The following is a 17,341-nucleotide window of genomic DNA, read 5'->3' as shown; positions in this document are numbered from 1 at the left end:
AGAACTGATATCTGATTGTGTAAAATTTGGTTTGATTAAATTTAAAAGGACTGTTGGGAGTTACTAGTTTTTGTGTTAAGATCAGCAAACCCAATTAACTGATAGATATTAAAATGGGATCGATATATAATTGCCCAGAAGAAAACGAATGAGCATATTTCTCAAAATATAAAGTTTGCCCTTTTGCAGGATTGAATTCTCTATTTCCGAGTGAGCAATAGGAGGCTGATTGGCTCAGTCTGACGTGTCTCCATCCAGCAGGCTTGTTGCAGCGCGAGCGCACAGACGTTTCATTATCACCAAAAATGGCGACGTAGATCAAAGCAAAAGAAAAATAAACCGAAGGAAAAGAGCAGCTCTTCTGTGTTGGATGATGAAAACACACCCACAGACCCGCTGTAGCCTAAATATAGCATTTAATCATCCTAATTCTAATTGTGGCATCTATTCCGTCTATATTCTGCAGGATGAGGACATATATTCTGTCAGTGTCTTGACTGGAGAGACCTTCGTACGCACCCATGTCTTTACAGCATTTGTTCAGTTCAGCTTGTGCTTTGTTTCTTTAGATGTGCCAAAAGATGACAAATGGAACAGCTGCAAAAGTGAGTGGGTTGAACTGTTGAATAGATTCATTTATAGATTTAGAAATATGAATGAGGGAAAGAGTGAATGAACTTTTCAAGTTCCCAAAAATGAAGATTCCACTCATTTAATACAATAAAATAATATTTATTTACTTGTTTGACCTGCATCATTCTAATGCCAGCTATTACTTTATTTCTATTATAACACATCTGAGATTTTGAATGGAATAGAATTTGGTCCTTAGAGGTTGCTTTACATAGGGGGATAGTAAGCTGTGATTCTTGTTACACACAAACAGGGACTTCATGTGTTACACTCCTGACTGTTGATTCGCTCACTGCACGTGTTCCTATATTTACCCCCTTAAATGCTTTACTGCTAAACATGAACATTCTGTACGTCTCTGTAATCTGAGAGGCAGAATCGCGGCGCTTTGATTGGTGCTGCGTGTATGTGGTCACTCGTCTAATTGGAGCAGTCTGACGAGCATCTCACTGATGCAGACTCCAGCAGCGAGGATGATGAACATGAACAGTACAGTGAGCCCACGTCGCACCACCAGCTGCCTGACTGACAGAGCCGCGTTGTCATGTGAGGTTTGCTGACCTGCATCGAGTGCCTCCAGCCTCCCCTCTACTGGACTCAAAGAACTGGATCCACACGTCTCTATGTGGGTCTGATTCTCACCAAAGTCCTGGGCTGTGAGACAGAGATTTTAAAAATGGTAAAGGCTGTTTGTGGAATAGTTTTCACAAAGAAGTCACCACGTTATCTGTTGGTAGCTTGTGTTTACCATTATTTTCTATCCCAAAGATCTTGTTCCGCTCTGTAATGTGGACTCCTGCTCTTACCAGCGCCTGTTCAGAGACATTTAAAACAACATCATCAATTTAAATCAGTCATTTAAAAAAACAAATATAAGAACGAGAAACACAAGAATGGGTATTAGACGTGATTACATGGACAACAATGTTCTGATATTAACCAGATTAGTACAGTCTGAATAAGACACCGCCATGTAAACAGCATATTCTATATATATGTATGTGTGTAAACCTACTTGGCAATAAACCCTATGACTTTTCATAGCATTTTGCGATGTCAACATTTGGAAAAATAATGGGAAAATAAAAATGAATTAAAGTGTTGGGAAAATTACAAAGAAAACACCCAAAAAGTACGGTGGCCCTGAAGTGCAAAGCACATTGACAAGTAAAAAAGAAACAGCAGCAAATAAAGCACGACTACGAATAAAAAAACAGAATAACAAATAAGAAAATATATCAGCAAAGAAGTAAACATGAGAAATCACAAAACACAACAGCATAAACATCTAATGGAGAAGGTGGGTACTTATTATGGACAAAGCTCATCGCCGATTGGACGGACGCATGGTCTGTATTTAGGATTTAACAGATTTGCCATTGTGCTTTATTAATTTGTTGTTGTGTTTTGTGATTTGCTGTTGTGATTTTCACTTCAGGACCACCGTACAAAAGGTACATTGTGCATTAAACAATTTCAGAGTTGGGTTTTTTAATTTTTCAATGTATGACGTAGAGGACGTGATGATGACATGAGTCACAATCAAACCTGCTCTGTAACACGTAAACAGGAATATGAATGGAATATTCTATTAGCAACACATGTAAACATCATAATCAAAATAATGAATAATAAACAGAATGAGGTCAATAGTCAGAATATTGCAGTCCATGTGAACGTTGTCTATAAATATATCGATATCTGGCTATTCATCGAACCAGATGCAGAGTTACTCACCTCCTCAGTGGCTTTCTTCCAGTTTAGTTTGCATACGAAAACTATAAAGAATGTGGACTGTATCACAACACAGATTAAAAACCCTGACCACAACCCTGCAACACAGACACAAAGAGGAAAGTTTATTAGTTCAAAGGGACAACATACAGTGAGACTGTGACTTACTAAACAATGTGTCAACTTGTCTCACCTACTATCCCCATTTTGACAGGGAACATTAAAGACACTCCGATAGGGAACCCAATGAAGTAGTAACCCACCAGGTTACACAGAGCACCAATCTTTTGCTTCCCTGCTCCCCTGACAATACCTCCTGTCACACACTGTGGAGGCAAAACGAAGAGAAATCTAAAATCTGTGCTGAGAAGTCAGGTTTCCGTTGCTCAGCGGTGGGATAACATGACCTTTACAGCCAAGAGTCTCACCGAAAAGGCCTCAGCAACATGGATGAAACCGTACATCTGCATGACATCAGCCACCCTTTGAATAATGTCTCTAAAAGTAAAATACAGATATGAGAATCAAATACCAACTGAGACAAGTGAGAGCAAAGCGGTTTGAAATGCTCTTAAATGAAATAACTTGCATCTATCATGTGTAAGACGGTGACATAACAAACTCCGAGCTTACTGCGCTGGTTAATATTACACAAGGCTGTTAGTTATTGGTTTTTTAAGCTAAGACTGCGCAAACCTACGAATGTTACACAAGTGTCAGAATTGGCACATACTCCTCTGCAGTGAAAATGTAACCGATCACATCCTTAGACGCAGCAAGACAGGCTCCAATGAAACATGAGGTGATGGCTGGGCATGGGAAACACAGCATGTTATTCAGGAACGGTGGACAACATATGAGAGCACCAGGCAGAATATTTTAAAAATAAAAAAGAAAGAGAAAAGGAACATTTTTTGGTGAATAGGGTAGTAGATCAGAACAAATGAGGAAAACAACATCACTTTACACTTTTGGTTCACTGTGGTGTAAATACAGTTTGTCAAGCTACATATTAGGTTCATACATGCACAGATGACGGAGACCTTGCTGGACAGTTTGGCTTGTTCTGTGTTCCCAGCACCGAGAGCATTTCCAACCCGAACACTGGCAGCAACAGAGAAACCCATTGGAAACTGTGGGACAGGATGGTGTCAATGAAAACACCGGGACAAAACCCACAAATCTGACTTTAGCACGATTCAAAGAAAACAAGAAAAAGGCTTAAATTTGAATTAAGCTTCAGTAGAATAATGTAGAGGAGTTACCATGTAAGCGATGACAGACAGTTCATAAATTATAGACTGAGCCCCTAACTCAACCTCACTGATGACGCCTGCCAGGAACCCTGCAATCTCATAGAGCCACCACTCCAGACAGAGCATCAGCATGCTGGGGATGGCCAGGCGGAGGAAAGACCCCCACTCCTGCAGACAGTCTAGGGACCAACCTGGGAGAGTATAGGAAGGACGAGGGATTCAGTGAAATGTGGTTGTACCCATTAAGAAATGTGATGCTGCCATTTCAGTGGGAGGATTACAAATATTGAATTGCCCTAACGCTTTATTTAACAGACCTGAATTGCTTTTTATTTTTGGGGGGAAATCTCTTTGTCAATTGGTCATCATAGATAAAATAGAGATAGTAATAATATCTGTAAGTTCAGTTAAGTCCAATTAATTAGAAAGCTAGGGAGTCTTTTGTTAAATGCAGCTGAACGTCAGGAAATGTGAATTTCATCTACAGGCAAGTGGAAAATTTAAGACGTCAGAAGACTAAAGACTCACATCTATAAATTGCATCTCAGATTTAATACAAAAGTCCTGCAATAAACTCTGCATTCATGAAGATTATAACTACAGTGCATCATACAGATATTTATTTCTATATTTATTGATATAAATGTGGTGGACAAAATAAAAGGAACACCTGTCAGCATTATGCAACACTTTTCAACACTATGAGTGTATGCTTAGTTTTATGGAGCATTTTCATTCAAATGGAGCAGTTATCTCACAGTAATCCCTCTGACTACATTAAATGAAATAAAAGTCATACTGTCTTAGTCTCTACTTTCATCACAATTAGCCTCAATATTTGTTCCAGAACTCTTCCAGAACTCTTTGTCAAATAAAAAGTCATCCCTACTCGAGTAGAGTAGGTTAATACCCTAAACTTACCGTCCCATGTAGTTTTGTGCAGGCCTCTGGCGCAGATATACACAAACAAGAACACAGCCAGGGAATACTGAGAGATGGCATTGGCAGCTGCTGATCCACTTTAGTGGAGTAAAAAGGATTAAACAAGAAGTAGAACATTAAAATCTGAACTCATATAAATTAATCAGTTCAGTTGACTTTTGAAATTGATAATCAACAGAATGATCTATGCATCCCTACTCTGATTGACTGATTCGTTTCAGATATTAAAGATTAAAATAATAATAACTTTATTTGTGTAGCACTTTTAAGTAACAAAGTGTTTTACAACAGTATGAAAGTCACAGAGTAAAAAATTATAAAAATTACAATACTGATAATAATAGTCATAGATATCATGTGATAAAAGCTTTTCTATAGAGATGTGCCTTAAAGTGATAGTTCACCCAAAAATGAAAATTCACTCACTATGCCGATGGAGGGGTGGGGGAAGTGTTTGAGTCCACAAAACCCTTTTGGAGTTTCAGGGGAAAACAGAGTTGCAGCCAAAACCAATACAATTGAAGAAATTAGCGAACTATCGGAAATGCTAACGTCTGCTAGCTGATCCACTTCTGGTGGACTTTAAGGCTTAAAACACGGTGGAAATTACCTCGTTTTGAGTCGAATTTGAAAGACTTGCAGACACTTTTATGACAACACAGGAGCAGTATGGAGGCATTTTGTTTTTTTTCTGTTATTTTTTATACGTTTGAAGTTATTTTTTATACGTTTGAAGAAAAAACACAACATAAAGCTGCCAATTGTGATAACAATTTAAGGCGGCCGAGCAGCTACACAACATTAAAAATAAATCTTTAAATAATTATAGAAAACTCTTAGTTGCATTGAAAAACTGATTAGGTATGAATAAGACAAATAAACACAACTTGTTTAAACAATGAGGCTACAACAATTAAATTAACGCACAAATTAAAAACTGTAAAGTGTGGTGCATGGTAAATGCTGTCCAAAATGTAATTGATGCCATAAAGATATGGTAAATTAGGCTTTCTCAAGACCTTCGATACCTCTATTGCTATCTTTAATCTCAGTGATATATGTCCAATTGTATTGGATTCGGCTGCTACGCTGTTTACCCCTGAAACTCCAAAAGGGTTTTGTGGACTCAAACACTTCAGCCACCCCTCCATCGGCATAGTGGTGAGTAGATAATGAGTGAATTTTCATTTCTGGGTGAACTATCCCTTTAAAGAAGTGAGATTAAACAGGTAACCGATTCTGCTAGTCTAATCTCTTCTGGCAGATCATTCCAAAGTGTAAGGGCCCTCATGGCAAAGGCTTAGTCTCTGTTGGTTTTCAGCCTAGATTTTGGAATGGCTAGCAACATGCGTCCTAGCTTGTATAGGGGTATAAAAGGTCTGAAATATAGGGAGTGTAATGATAGGTTCGGTTATGGATCTATACTCACAAGACCCCCAGGTCTAGAAGATTGAGGAAGACGTAGTTGATTACCACATTTAAAACATTGCCCGCGGCTCCACATATCACCTGTGGCCAAATGATGCCCTGTGAACCAGAGCGAGTTGTTTCAAACACAACAGTGCACCTGCTGTTTGTTCCTTTCGCACTGTTTCCAACACACACACACACACACACACACACACACACACACACACACACACACACACACACACACACGCTCAAAACGATCTATTTACAGACAAACTTCCAGTCAGTACTTGGTTTCACACCGATGGTCTTACACACATACTAACGCACCTGATTCTGAAGATACCTCCCCTGCAGCTGGTACATGAAGGCAGCCTGCAGAAACCAACATGATGCAATGAATGGGATTGATTAGATTAATAATGCAACACAACAACCATTCACTACAGATACAAAAAAATGAAACATGGAGGAAGCTGAACTCACTGGCAGAGCCGGCATAAAGATCTTCACATACAGCTGTGAGAGTCTTTATGTCAGATAGAAAAAAGGAAAATGATAAATAAGTGCAAATAAAGAACTGAGGAGCTCATGAGCAATAAGTGTATATGTAACATCTGAAGTAGCATCTGTGACGCAGTGATGTGGAAGAGGGAAGCGATCACCTGGCGACCTCTGTGCTCTGCCTGACAGCCAGCAAAATGGGCTGAGTGTTAATGAGCACGGCCCAGCAGGGGAAACAGGCCAAGAGCAGAATCAACACTCCCTGCTGGACTATCACCCCTACACGCTTCAGGTTACCGCTCCCATAGGTCTGCAAGAAACGGGTCAGAGGAACAGGAAAATAAAGCAATACCTGCTCATGTGCAAGGAAACAAAGAGCAACACTGGCCCAGGGAAACAGATGTGAAAGAGCATATTGTGAAAACAGCAACATCTGGTCGGGTCTGACCTGGTTGTATAAATAAGATGAGTGGAATACCTGAGATATGAGTGTATCACATGCTGACGCCAAACCACAGCCAATGGAAATACCTGAGACATTTATCACCTGTAGTGAGATTAAATATCCATATTATAATAAATATTCATGTAGTAAAGACAGAAAATAAAACACACTCAAATAAGTAAATGTCTGAATGAAACAAATGGTGAAATTTAAAAGCAGTGCTTTATGAAAGAGAATGAGCAGTGGTCCTGGCCAATAAAAACAGAAGCAGGACTCTCTCACCGCTATCGCTAAAGCCACACCGGCCAGCTCCGTTTTCCCCAGGTGACCACAGAACACCATGCTGACGAAGCCGATCAGGAAGCTCATCAACTGTGAAATAAACTGGGAAACACAAACACGCTCCGTGTATTTAATAACCGTAAAGCCATGAATGAACTTCAACAAACATGAATGAAACTTTACACGTTTGCACAAGTTGTTATTCATAAAAAATATCCAAAATCATGGTTTCAAAAGGCCTTGAGGTAAGAAAATGTTCTTATTTGCTGTGGCAGCTGACGTGTTCTGCTTTGGTGTTTCTCTGCGGCTCCTTTGTATTTCTTAACATCCTCACTACTTCTCTTTTCTTCTAGTAATTACGGGTGTAGGTTTTTGACAGCCTTATCAAGCAGTTCCCACAAAAGGAAACTTGCACAAACATAGAGGTTTCTGTTGAGGAGACACTTGCAAATACACCTTATTTCTGAGGGATATTGAAAAAAAAATAGACACGCAAGTCTATAATTGTGAGATTATGAGAGAAATCTGATATTCAACTGTGATTTGATTAATTTGAACATAATTTAGATTAATTTCTTAAATGTCTAGGTTTTTACAGAACCCTTTCAAATACTAATAGAGTGCGACTAAACAATTTTCTGGTCTGTTACCCAACCTATCGCATTGTGTTTGTCTGGTACAGCCTCAAGGCCTTCATCATGGCAACATATCGTGACCAATAAAGATTTGTATCTATTACTTTTCTAATTCATCCCAGTTTGGAAATATTGATCTGTTAACTGCTGTTAAAATATATGTTGATAATTAGTGGCAAATTGCAAAGAATTACTGGTATTTACACAGAAATGTAAGCCTTTCAAATTAAAAGCAACTCACAATGATTTGCTTTTATTTTGGTACTAAATGGCATACATAGCAAACTACTTGTAATTATTGGTGGTTGTAGAAAAACGCAGTCCTAACATCCTCAAAGAGAAAATATTTTCCATGTTCCCATGTCTAAATTTGATTCACACTGAGTCTTTCTGAATATTGCAGCAGACTGACAACCCCCAGCTTTGAAAATGTGAAGTCTGTTGGAGTAAAATCCCACTCAACTTGTCAACTTTCTTATCCAAACACAATCTTACCACAGGTCCTGCCAGTTTTAAAAACTGAACAATCTCATTCTTGTAGTCCACGGGTATCCAGAGCTTGATCCTTCTCAGGCAGGATCCGCAGCATGAGTCAACCCTGGGAGCAGCAGCAGCCGCAGCGGGAGGTGATTTGTCTTTTTGGGACTGTCCATTTACTCCCTTACATGACTTTTCTGTCGCTAAATCTTCCATTCTGAAATGAGCTTTTGGAGGAAAACAGAGCTCAGTCCTGAAAACTGAGTGATGTTCGTACAGTACAAACCCCACAGACACAGGGCAAAAAGGCTGGGAGTAATCAATAACCAATTACCTGGGTAATAATGAATAACCAAGGCCTGCAGAGCCTGCCCACTGAGCTCTCTGTCTGTGAGGGTGGGCAGATACAGTACGACGGGGCATTGCTATAAGTCAGATCTCCCCACCCCCGACCCACCAATGAGCTGTGCACTGTAAACGCTGCCAAAACAGAGCGGGTCGTTTTTCTCTCGGCTGCCAAAATATAAAAGGATTGAATGTTTTCAGTAGAAGTATAAAAAAATCTACAGTCAATACAAAACTGTATGAGCAGCAGCACTTTCATACTGACATTAACAGGGCATTGATGGGAGGTGGAAGTTATGATGGTGACAATTTATTACTGTGGATGGGAAATGAGTTAAAAGGTGATCTCCATAACTCTTGTAGAAGTCTCTCACTGCTTCAAAGTTACATTTTGCTTCTGGTCTATAAAGCTCCAAATGGCCCGGGCCCCGGAATGTGCCATACGTCTGAAATACTCGGGCAGATCCCCCCGGTCCCAGGACAACCCTCCTCTCCAAACTCCAATAGATCATTTCAAATCGGGCGGCGCAGCATTCATTGCCTGGCTTTTAAAGAGAATGGAAGATGGCAGGCGGTTGGATGGTTTATTGCATGTTACGCCCATATCACACCCAGGATCAATTGAAAGATTGTGAATCTTTGGCACGATGGCATGTTTTTCTGCTGTCAAACAAGCAAATGGATTGATTTGAAAGCATAGTAATTGCACCTCAGGCCATGCACTTAGATCTTTAAAATATTTCTAAAAGTCAAACAGACCCCCACATTGAGGTAAATCACTGTAAAACAACACACACGCTCATATCCACTCCTTCCATCAGTGATGTGCTCCTCTCTGCTGTGGCTATGAGAAGCTCCCATCGAGTGGTGCTGTTTTGCTCCTGTTGAAATACAAACGCTGCTTCATTTAAGTTTGACCAGCTTCCCGATCGTAAACATTTGTTTCTCCTTCAGCTGCCATTAAACACGGCCGTGCAAAACTGCGACACGCCGTAGAACATACTGTCTAACGCTCGGTTGATTTCTGCAGTTTCACCTGTATTGATCGCCTCGGGGTCAGGAGGACAAGAGGAGAACAGGAAGGAGAAAGGGAAATTAATGGAGGCCAACAGGAGAGGACGGGGGTGACACCTAGTGTAGGCTTTCATTCATTTTGCTGGTTCATTGATGCAGCAAGGCCCACCGGGTCCACCCACCCACCAAATTGTATTCTTCTGGCTCCCCCATCCCAAACACACACACACATACACACACACGTACACGTAAATATGTTCCACCAACCAGAAGGGCTGGCGTCCGCCGTGACGTCACACTGCAGTTCTTCTCGGGCTCCACTGGATGACAGTGGCAAGTCACCGCTTACACATGACGAGCCGTCATTCTTAACGGCGACTGCTTCAAGAGTGTGTGTGTACGTGAGTGCATTTGTATATGCGTTTGTGTCAGTGTGCGTGTGCACCTGGGTGGGGTTTGCGCCGGATGGGCAGTGATGGGGTATTGAGGAGGTGGAGAGGGTTTATTGGAGGGGGGTAGGCAGGTTGATGGAGGTGTAGGCGGCGGGGGTGGGCAGTAAAAATCGCAAATGAGAGGAAATTGTTTTGAGTCACAGCAGATTTGGTGGAGTGAGATAAGGGCTGATGACGGTGGTGGTGGTGTGATTAGGATTAGGGTGGGTGGGTGGGTGGGGGGGGGGGGTTAAGGGTTTGGAGAGCGTAGAAGGTGGTGATGATGGTGGCGGGGGTGGCGGTGAGGGGGTGAGCATGTGCGTGGAAGAAGGTTTTGGGAGGGGTGAGAGTATTTTCAAGCATAGTGTCACAGTGTGTGTGTGTGTGTTGGGTGTGCGTTTATCTGTGTGTGTGTGTGTAGGTTGTGAATCTCTTTTCCTGACTACGAGAGTGGGGAATTGAAAGAAAGATGAGGAGATGGGTGGTTTAGATAATGGCGGCCGGAGAGAGCAGGCGAGGGCAGAGCGTGTCACACAAAAAGATAGAGTGCGATGGCACTAGGGAACAAGAGTGGATGAGACAAAAGAACTGAACATTTGATAGAGAGGCAAAAAAAGGGGATGAGAGGATGGATGGATTGGAGGGGGGGGGGGGCGCTGAAAGAGAGCCAGGGTGATTTTTTGACGTGTTCTCTCCCCTCCTTTGTTGGTTACGTTGTGGGTTGCTTTTGGCGGCGAGCGCTTTAGGGGGTTTTGGAGGGAACAATGACGCATAGGCACACGTCGCATCTGCTCCAGCTGATAATGATGATGTCTAAAAACGATAACAACAATAAGCAGCTTCTTGTGGAACCCTAAAAACCGCTGGCACGTGACGCGCACGTCAGAGATTATCACACATGACACACTGCACTGGACACACAGACGTGGCTATCTCACATTGGCAGTGTGTGTGAGGGTGGTCAGGGCGAGACACAAAGAGAGACAGAGGTGGAAATACAGAGGGGGGGGGAGGAGGAGGAGGAAAATGGATTATGCTGGGAGTCTTGTGACCTGCAAACGCGGTGCCTTCACATAGGGGATGGACGTATGCGATGTGAGCTGAATTAAAAAAATGAACGCATTCATCGCAGCCCCAATTGTATGTGAGCAATTTTGTGTAATTTTGCTTTTATCACCACGGAGAGAGAGAAAAATAAATAAATCAAAGGCAGCCACTCAGAAAAAGACGAACCCTACTGAGAAGGATCATTTTTGAAACGTGGCAAAAACCTGAATGAATGGGATGGCGGGAGAGGCGGGGCGGGGGTGGGGGTGGGAGCGTGCGTGTGGGACGAGTGGGCGGGTGACTTGGTGTCGAACATATTTTCTTTCCTGTTTAAATCCACAATGTCGAGGCCTTCGTTTGAATTTTTGAAGTGTGGACTCATCTCACCAAAACTGACGATGTAGATTAAAAGTAATTCAGGCATGACTAAAGCGGGAGGGGGAAATTTGCAGTCTGCTCTTTTGATGTTGTGCGAAGCTTTTGAATCTCTTCGGTGAGTCATATAGAAATTACTTGAAATAGTCACAGCGATGCCGCACTCACATTGTGTACTAGGCGCTATAAATACGCTTCAACTTCATCGTTTTTTTGCGAGGAGGGCTGACAAGAGACGGCGGAGGAGAGGTATTCTTCTTCTTCCACAACAAATCACAACCGTGACATGCAACATGTAAATGTCGCGTCTCTCAGGTTGTTAGGATAGATTATGCCTTAATAAATTCCTTGTCTGATCTGCTGAAACAGGCGTCGTGGGAGCGCGGCGCAATTCCATTGTTAATTTTACAGAGCTGCCCTAACGCGATGGGCGAGCCTTCTCAAATGCCACCAACCCCGATTCGTCTTCCATGACTCATCCAGCCTCTAAAACAATGCGGCACCGCGCTGTTCCGTCCCTCATGACACACTGTCCTTTCCATTGCACCCTTGATGAAGCTGCGGGTTTGTCCGCAGGAGTAAACGCAAGCAGACAGCCCCAAAGGGTGTCTCAGGGAGCGCTCGCAAGGACACGTACAGGGAAAAAAATCGAGGAAAATATGGTAAATACACAGGTGTTTGAGGATGTCTTGTATGACTCAGCCTCCCATTAAGCTTGCAGTGTTATTGTGTGTGACCGTGTGTTTTCGTGTGGCGTGATGGGGGTCACAGGACAGCATTATACATGACAAACTCCTTCTTGGAAGTGATTCCGTGCTCTGTTGACTCAGAGTGAAGAGGCTCATTGATGTGGCAGCTGGTTGACCTTGGAGAGAAGGCAACCTGTTCCTCTCACTTTCAGTTTTTACCCTCGGGAGCTTTTTTTCCGCTTCTTTTCTTTGTCGTCGGAGGAAGTGAAGCAGGAGATTTACAATCCGACATGAGAGTCACAGGAGAGGAGCGAGACCGGGGCTCACCCACAGTGCATCAGGCCCCATACACAACAGCAGCTTGTGACACTTTGAAAGTCCCTCAGCTCTTAATATCGATCCTTACTTGTCCTGACGAGAAGCTGGAAATAACCTGATCTGGTTTTGGAAATCGATTAAAAAATGAAGGAATATTGGATCGACTCCATCTACACACTTAGCAAAGGACAATACAGTACGGGTCAAGATATATATATATATAGGTTTTAATTATATTTTACCTCTTGAATCCGGACTGTAAACTTCTACATTAAATCTTACAAATGTATGAACACCAACAAAAAGCTGGGAGGGCAAATCCATACCTGAAGTGTAGATATGACAGAATGTGAAGGTACAATGCAAAAAGAGTATTTAACTCCATTTAAGATACATCATTTACACATAAAATACTGTTGTCTGGTCTGTTTCAGATCCAGATTCAGCTCGACTACAAACACAGAACTTCTATAAAACCCTAACTGATCAAAGACCAATCTAAAAAGAATTATATGTTTAAATATATTCATGAACATTTCTAAAAACTCAAAAAGTTTCCAGTTTCCAGTTTCCAAAGCAGCAAGAGTGAGTTTGTGCTTCTCCATTTATTACAAAATAATGGGGGTTTTTTAAGTCTTAAGTCTTGTTATGAAATCAAATATGAAATGACAACGAGGAAATGCTGTGATTGTGAAACAAAAATTGGATTTTTGAGCCCTTCAACTCGTTGCCCTTTATGATTCATATACTGCATCAACGTGAGTAAACATTTATAGATTTAACTGCTGTGAGGCAGCCGTTACTCTAAAGCATTAAACTTAATATCCAGCCGTCACGGCTGTCGAAGTTTCCTGGATTTTACTGTCACAGTTTCCTCATTAGAAGGAAGCATGTGGCAAAACAACGTAATTAAAAATAAAAGATGTGGAGAGCGAAAATATGACATCAGCAGAGTGTCACTGCAGCCAAAGGATATTAACATATTGGATGAGAGAGGAGGATGATGATGACGGTAGTAAATAGAGATAAATAGCACATAACAATCGCTCAGTTTGTGTGTTTGTTTAGTTTTTTTCATTCAGTGATTTAAAAACCTTTATATTACATAAAACATCACTTAAGTGACGACAAATATATCCAAAATATTGATTTAGGAGGTATGTCGGAGTCCAGAAACACAACCACAGTGTAAAATATCTGGTGCTCGCCTTTTTCTGTGAAAGTTACACAAACAATGAAATTCATTCAAGAGGATGAATCTTCTTGCTTTGTTTAGTCATTCCTCACACATTCTTGCAGACGACATAAAATGTTAAATCTCTGTGACAGACTGAGAAGTAATCACATCTATTACAAAACAATGTGATGCTTTAAGAAACCACAGCATCATTCTTTTTTTTTGTAAACTCCGTTTTTCGTTCTCACACAATGACATTGGAGGAGAGGACTAATAATCGCCTTTCAGCAGGTTGATGTTTTCTCGTTGATTTATCTCTACTACTCATTTGAATTTACACAATTGTACTGGGGCCAGGGCAGGACTAGCTCTAGAGTGGATGTTTGCCGTTGTGTTACACGTTGTATTTGAACAGAGTTTGGTCAAATATGTGGTCGGACTCAGTTAAAGGTCACAAACCACAGAGTACGAAAAAAAAAGTGTTGTCGCCAGGTCATACACTGACGCCTTAAAAAAAGAGGCCTGGACAGAAACCGATTCCACTTGTCTCTCATTGCCCTCTCAACAGAATAAACTTTCCGACTCAAGTGGCTGCAAAAATATGAATAATCACTACGTCTCTCATTGACACCGTTGCCATGGCAACAACATTGAAAAAGCAAATACCTACGCTCCGGGATCTTTCCCATCTGAAATGTTTCCCGTCGCCTGAAAGTTGACTAAAGCACTTCACAGAAAACGTTCCCGAAAAAGATGCTGGTCTCCATGAGGAGTGGCGGGAACGGTTTGTATAAATGTGGGCACAGGCACACAGCTGCGTACACACACATTTGCAGAGGCAGGAGCGTGACAACACACCAGTGAGGTATACGCCGCGCAAGGAGATGGACGACGAGGAGCGGCTCCCTCTGCAGACAGAGAGATTTCCGGCTCGTGAAGGAACCTTAAAGGCAGCACGACCAGCCACTACTAATACAAATAGACTGAATTAACGTCCTTCTTGTTCGGGGGGACATGAAAGAGGATGGAGAGAAATTGGGGAGGGGGGGGAGTGGGATGGTGGTGGGGCGCTGTGAGTTGGTGATGAGGCTTGAAAAGAGATGAAGCTGGGAGGGAGGGCGGGGGAGGACAAGGGGGAGGACTGGAGAGTGTGAGTTAAATGCACGGAGAATTAGAATGAATGATGACAAGATCTGCTCCCCGTTTCCCGTCGTTTTGTCCTCATTGTGGGATTCAGGCAGACGGAGGGGAAATAAAGCAGCAGCGTCTTGTCTCTACGTGAGCACATGCAACGTTGTGCTGCTTCTTAGGGATGAAGTGACATTTGGAAATAAATGGAATGGTGTTGTTGTGCGAGCTGACCTGACTATCTGACAGGCTGCAGCAGAAACTGGGCTGTGTTTTTGTTTTACAGTAACCTTGTGTTATCTGACAGCCGGTGAATAATGGGTCAGTTTAAAATGAAGCCTCGCTGCAAAGTCAAAGGAAGGAACATGCAGAAGATGAAGCAGATTTTCTGTGACGAAGGAATCAACGTATTCAATATTAAATCCAAGCAAAAGTTTGATCACACTGTGCAGCAAAAGCATGGATTGATTTTTCTCTCCAAGCTGTTAAATCGACTTTACAAAACCAAAATTGACAATATACAAGCACAAATGTTTCGGATTCACAAAAACATCCCAGATAATCTATATTAGTTCACTGTACAGTGTAGAAGGTAATGTTTTGGTGAATAAAACATATTTTCATAGCAATTTCGTACAGTTTCTATCCTGATGAACCGTGTTGAAGTGATTGACTTTGCTGGTATTTATTGGTTTTATTGGTTAACATCCCTGTAACAGTGATGCTAAAGTGATTTACATCAGATGCTATTTTCTTTTCTTTGTGACCTTTTACGGTTTGATTCTTTTCTCTGTGGCATTTAACTTTTTTTTTCTGTCTCCCAGTTCGTCTGTCTGCGTCTTTGTTTTTTTGGCACCGAGCTATTTGATAAAAGTCTCACATGGGCTGACATGGGACATTTGGGGAGTTAAAGATAGAAGTGTGACCCTTTTAGTTGAGTTAAAAAGCTTTTTTTTAACAACTGTTAGAGCTGCGGGTGCTAGTTAATTAATTAATTAGCTCAATGAAAAGTAATTTTAAGTGCCAACAATTTTGATAATCAATTAATTGTGGTTTTCACAAGTGGAGGTTTGCTGCTTTTCTTGGTTTTACAGGATATTAAAATATATATTTAAGTTGTTTTTTTTTAAAGTTGATGAATGTTTTTAACCTTTTCTCTGACCTTGTATTAACCAATGTATCATGATTAAGAGAAATATTATAGAAACAGATTTTTCCGCTGCTGTAAGCCCAGCAAATTGTGCTCGTTTTTAAGGGCGCTTATATTACGTTGGCGATGAAATTATTGACAGAAAGCAGTTCATTCATATTCTCCATTCAAATGGAAAGACTGCCCTTTTTCTATGCACTTTATTCAATAAAGTTAGTGCGTACAAAAGCTTAATTGACAACACAATGAAAGACGTGCACCCGTCTACAAACCAATCAATGCCAAGTGTAGGCAGACGTCCACATAGGTGATGACGATAGGACGCTCCGATGTTCTTTAGTCATGAACCTCAGTTCTGGTGTAAAAAACGCCTTGTGTCAATAATAGAAACAAGCATTGGTCGCAGCCCTGAAAACGTTATAGTGCATATCTGTTGTGTTTGATCATTCAACACAGCCTTTTCAAAAGTGACCAAACAGAAGAGGAGCGGAAGGACAGCAGGAGGACATGTGTATGGATGCAGGAGACAGATGGTTGATTCAGTCCATGGATTCCATTTGAAATAATTACAACAACCATCTACGCACTGATTCCTCTCTTTCATTAACATTTAGTCGAAGCGTTTATGTTAATCATCAGGTCAATGGCTTTGATCCTGACCAGGGAGCCTGGAAAAGGTGGAATCATTTTGTCGTTTTTCTTTTGATCTTAAATTCAGTCTTTTTACACTGTCCCTTGTTCATTCAGCACAAGATTTGACAATGCAACGCTGCCAGTGAATGCAGTTTATGAGACAATATGGCATTGTAACTACACAGCTGTGGGCTGTGATTGCAAAGCCTGTCTCTTTTTGGATTTGTGTGTATATGTGTGTGTGTATATGTGTGTGTGTGTATATATATGTGTGTGTGTGTATATGTGTGTGTGTGTATATGTGTGTGTGTGTGTGTGTGCGTGTGTGTATATGTGTGTTGCCTACAGGTGACTCATCGCACTGCAGATGACCACAATGTTTTTCTCCTGCTTGAGCCTTCATGGCTCTCTTTCTACCTTTCTACCCCTCCTATGATTCTCATTTTCTCACTCCCCTTTTTTCCCCTTCGCTTCTATTTTATTCTTTACACTCTCCTCACTATCTCTTCCCATCGCCGCTTTCTTTCCCCAGATTACATAACGCCCTGTCTCGTCCATAACTGTCTGCACGCTGCCAAAATGAGATGCAACAAATGAAGAGACAAAAGGACGCAGGACGTGTACATTGGAGAACATGTCATACGTGGCTTTTCTGTTTTGTGTGGCACGCTGCGCCTGAGAGGGCTGGTCACCAGCAGCAGCAGCAGCAGACCCGT

At 41.6% G+C, this 17,341-nt stretch overlaps 1 protein-coding gene across 1 annotated transcript; it reads right to left on the bottom strand.

Annotated features, from left to right (window-relative positions):
* Positions 1-752: 752 nt before the first annotated feature.
* Positions 753-8,675, bottom strand: LOC117774757 (multidrug and toxin extrusion protein 1-like). The gene is made up of 17 exons (XM_034607384.1): positions 8,653-8,675; positions 8,337-8,545; positions 7,207-7,308; positions 6,958-7,026; positions 6,641-6,789; positions 6,462-6,504; positions 6,306-6,350; positions 5,995-6,092; positions 4,545-4,642; positions 3,633-3,814; positions 3,392-3,500; positions 3,101-3,176; positions 2,796-2,865; positions 2,561-2,693; positions 2,371-2,465; positions 1,382-1,445; positions 753-1,287 (listed from the first exon to the last, which is right to left on the bottom strand). The coding sequence occupies exons 2-17, from the start codon at positions 8,532-8,534 to the stop codon at positions 1,046-1,048; spliced, it is 1,773 nt and encodes a 590-aa protein (XP_034463275.1). The 5' UTR covers positions 8,535-8,545; positions 8,653-8,675; the 3' UTR covers positions 753-1,045.
* Between the last annotated feature and the right edge of the window lie 8,666 nt (positions 8,676-17,341).

This window comes from Hippoglossus hippoglossus, chromosome 14, assembly GCF_009819705.1.
Source record: "Hippoglossus hippoglossus isolate fHipHip1 chromosome 14, fHipHip1.pri, whole genome shotgun sequence".
NCBI lineage: Eukaryota > Metazoa > Chordata > Actinopteri > Pleuronectiformes > Pleuronectidae > Hippoglossus > Hippoglossus hippoglossus.
This window is presented reverse-complemented; position numbering and strand designations above follow the sequence as displayed.

What these genes read in the sequence shown, in the direction of transcription:
- LOC117774757 (XM_034607384.1), bottom strand. Translation starts at nt 8,534, where the DNA reads ATGGAAGATTTAGCGACAGAAAAGTCATGTAAGGGAGTAAATGGACAG. An exon ending in TACATTTTCACTGCAGAGGA is followed by an intron (nt 2,866 to 3,100) that starts GTATGTGCCAAT and finishes TTTTACTTTTAG; the next exon opens with AGACATTATTCAAAGGGTGG. An exon ending in GGAAGAAAGCCACTGAGGAG is followed by an intron (nt 1,446 to 2,370) that starts GTGAGTAACTCT and finishes GTCTCTGAACAG; the next exon opens with GCGCTGGTAAGAGCAGGAGT.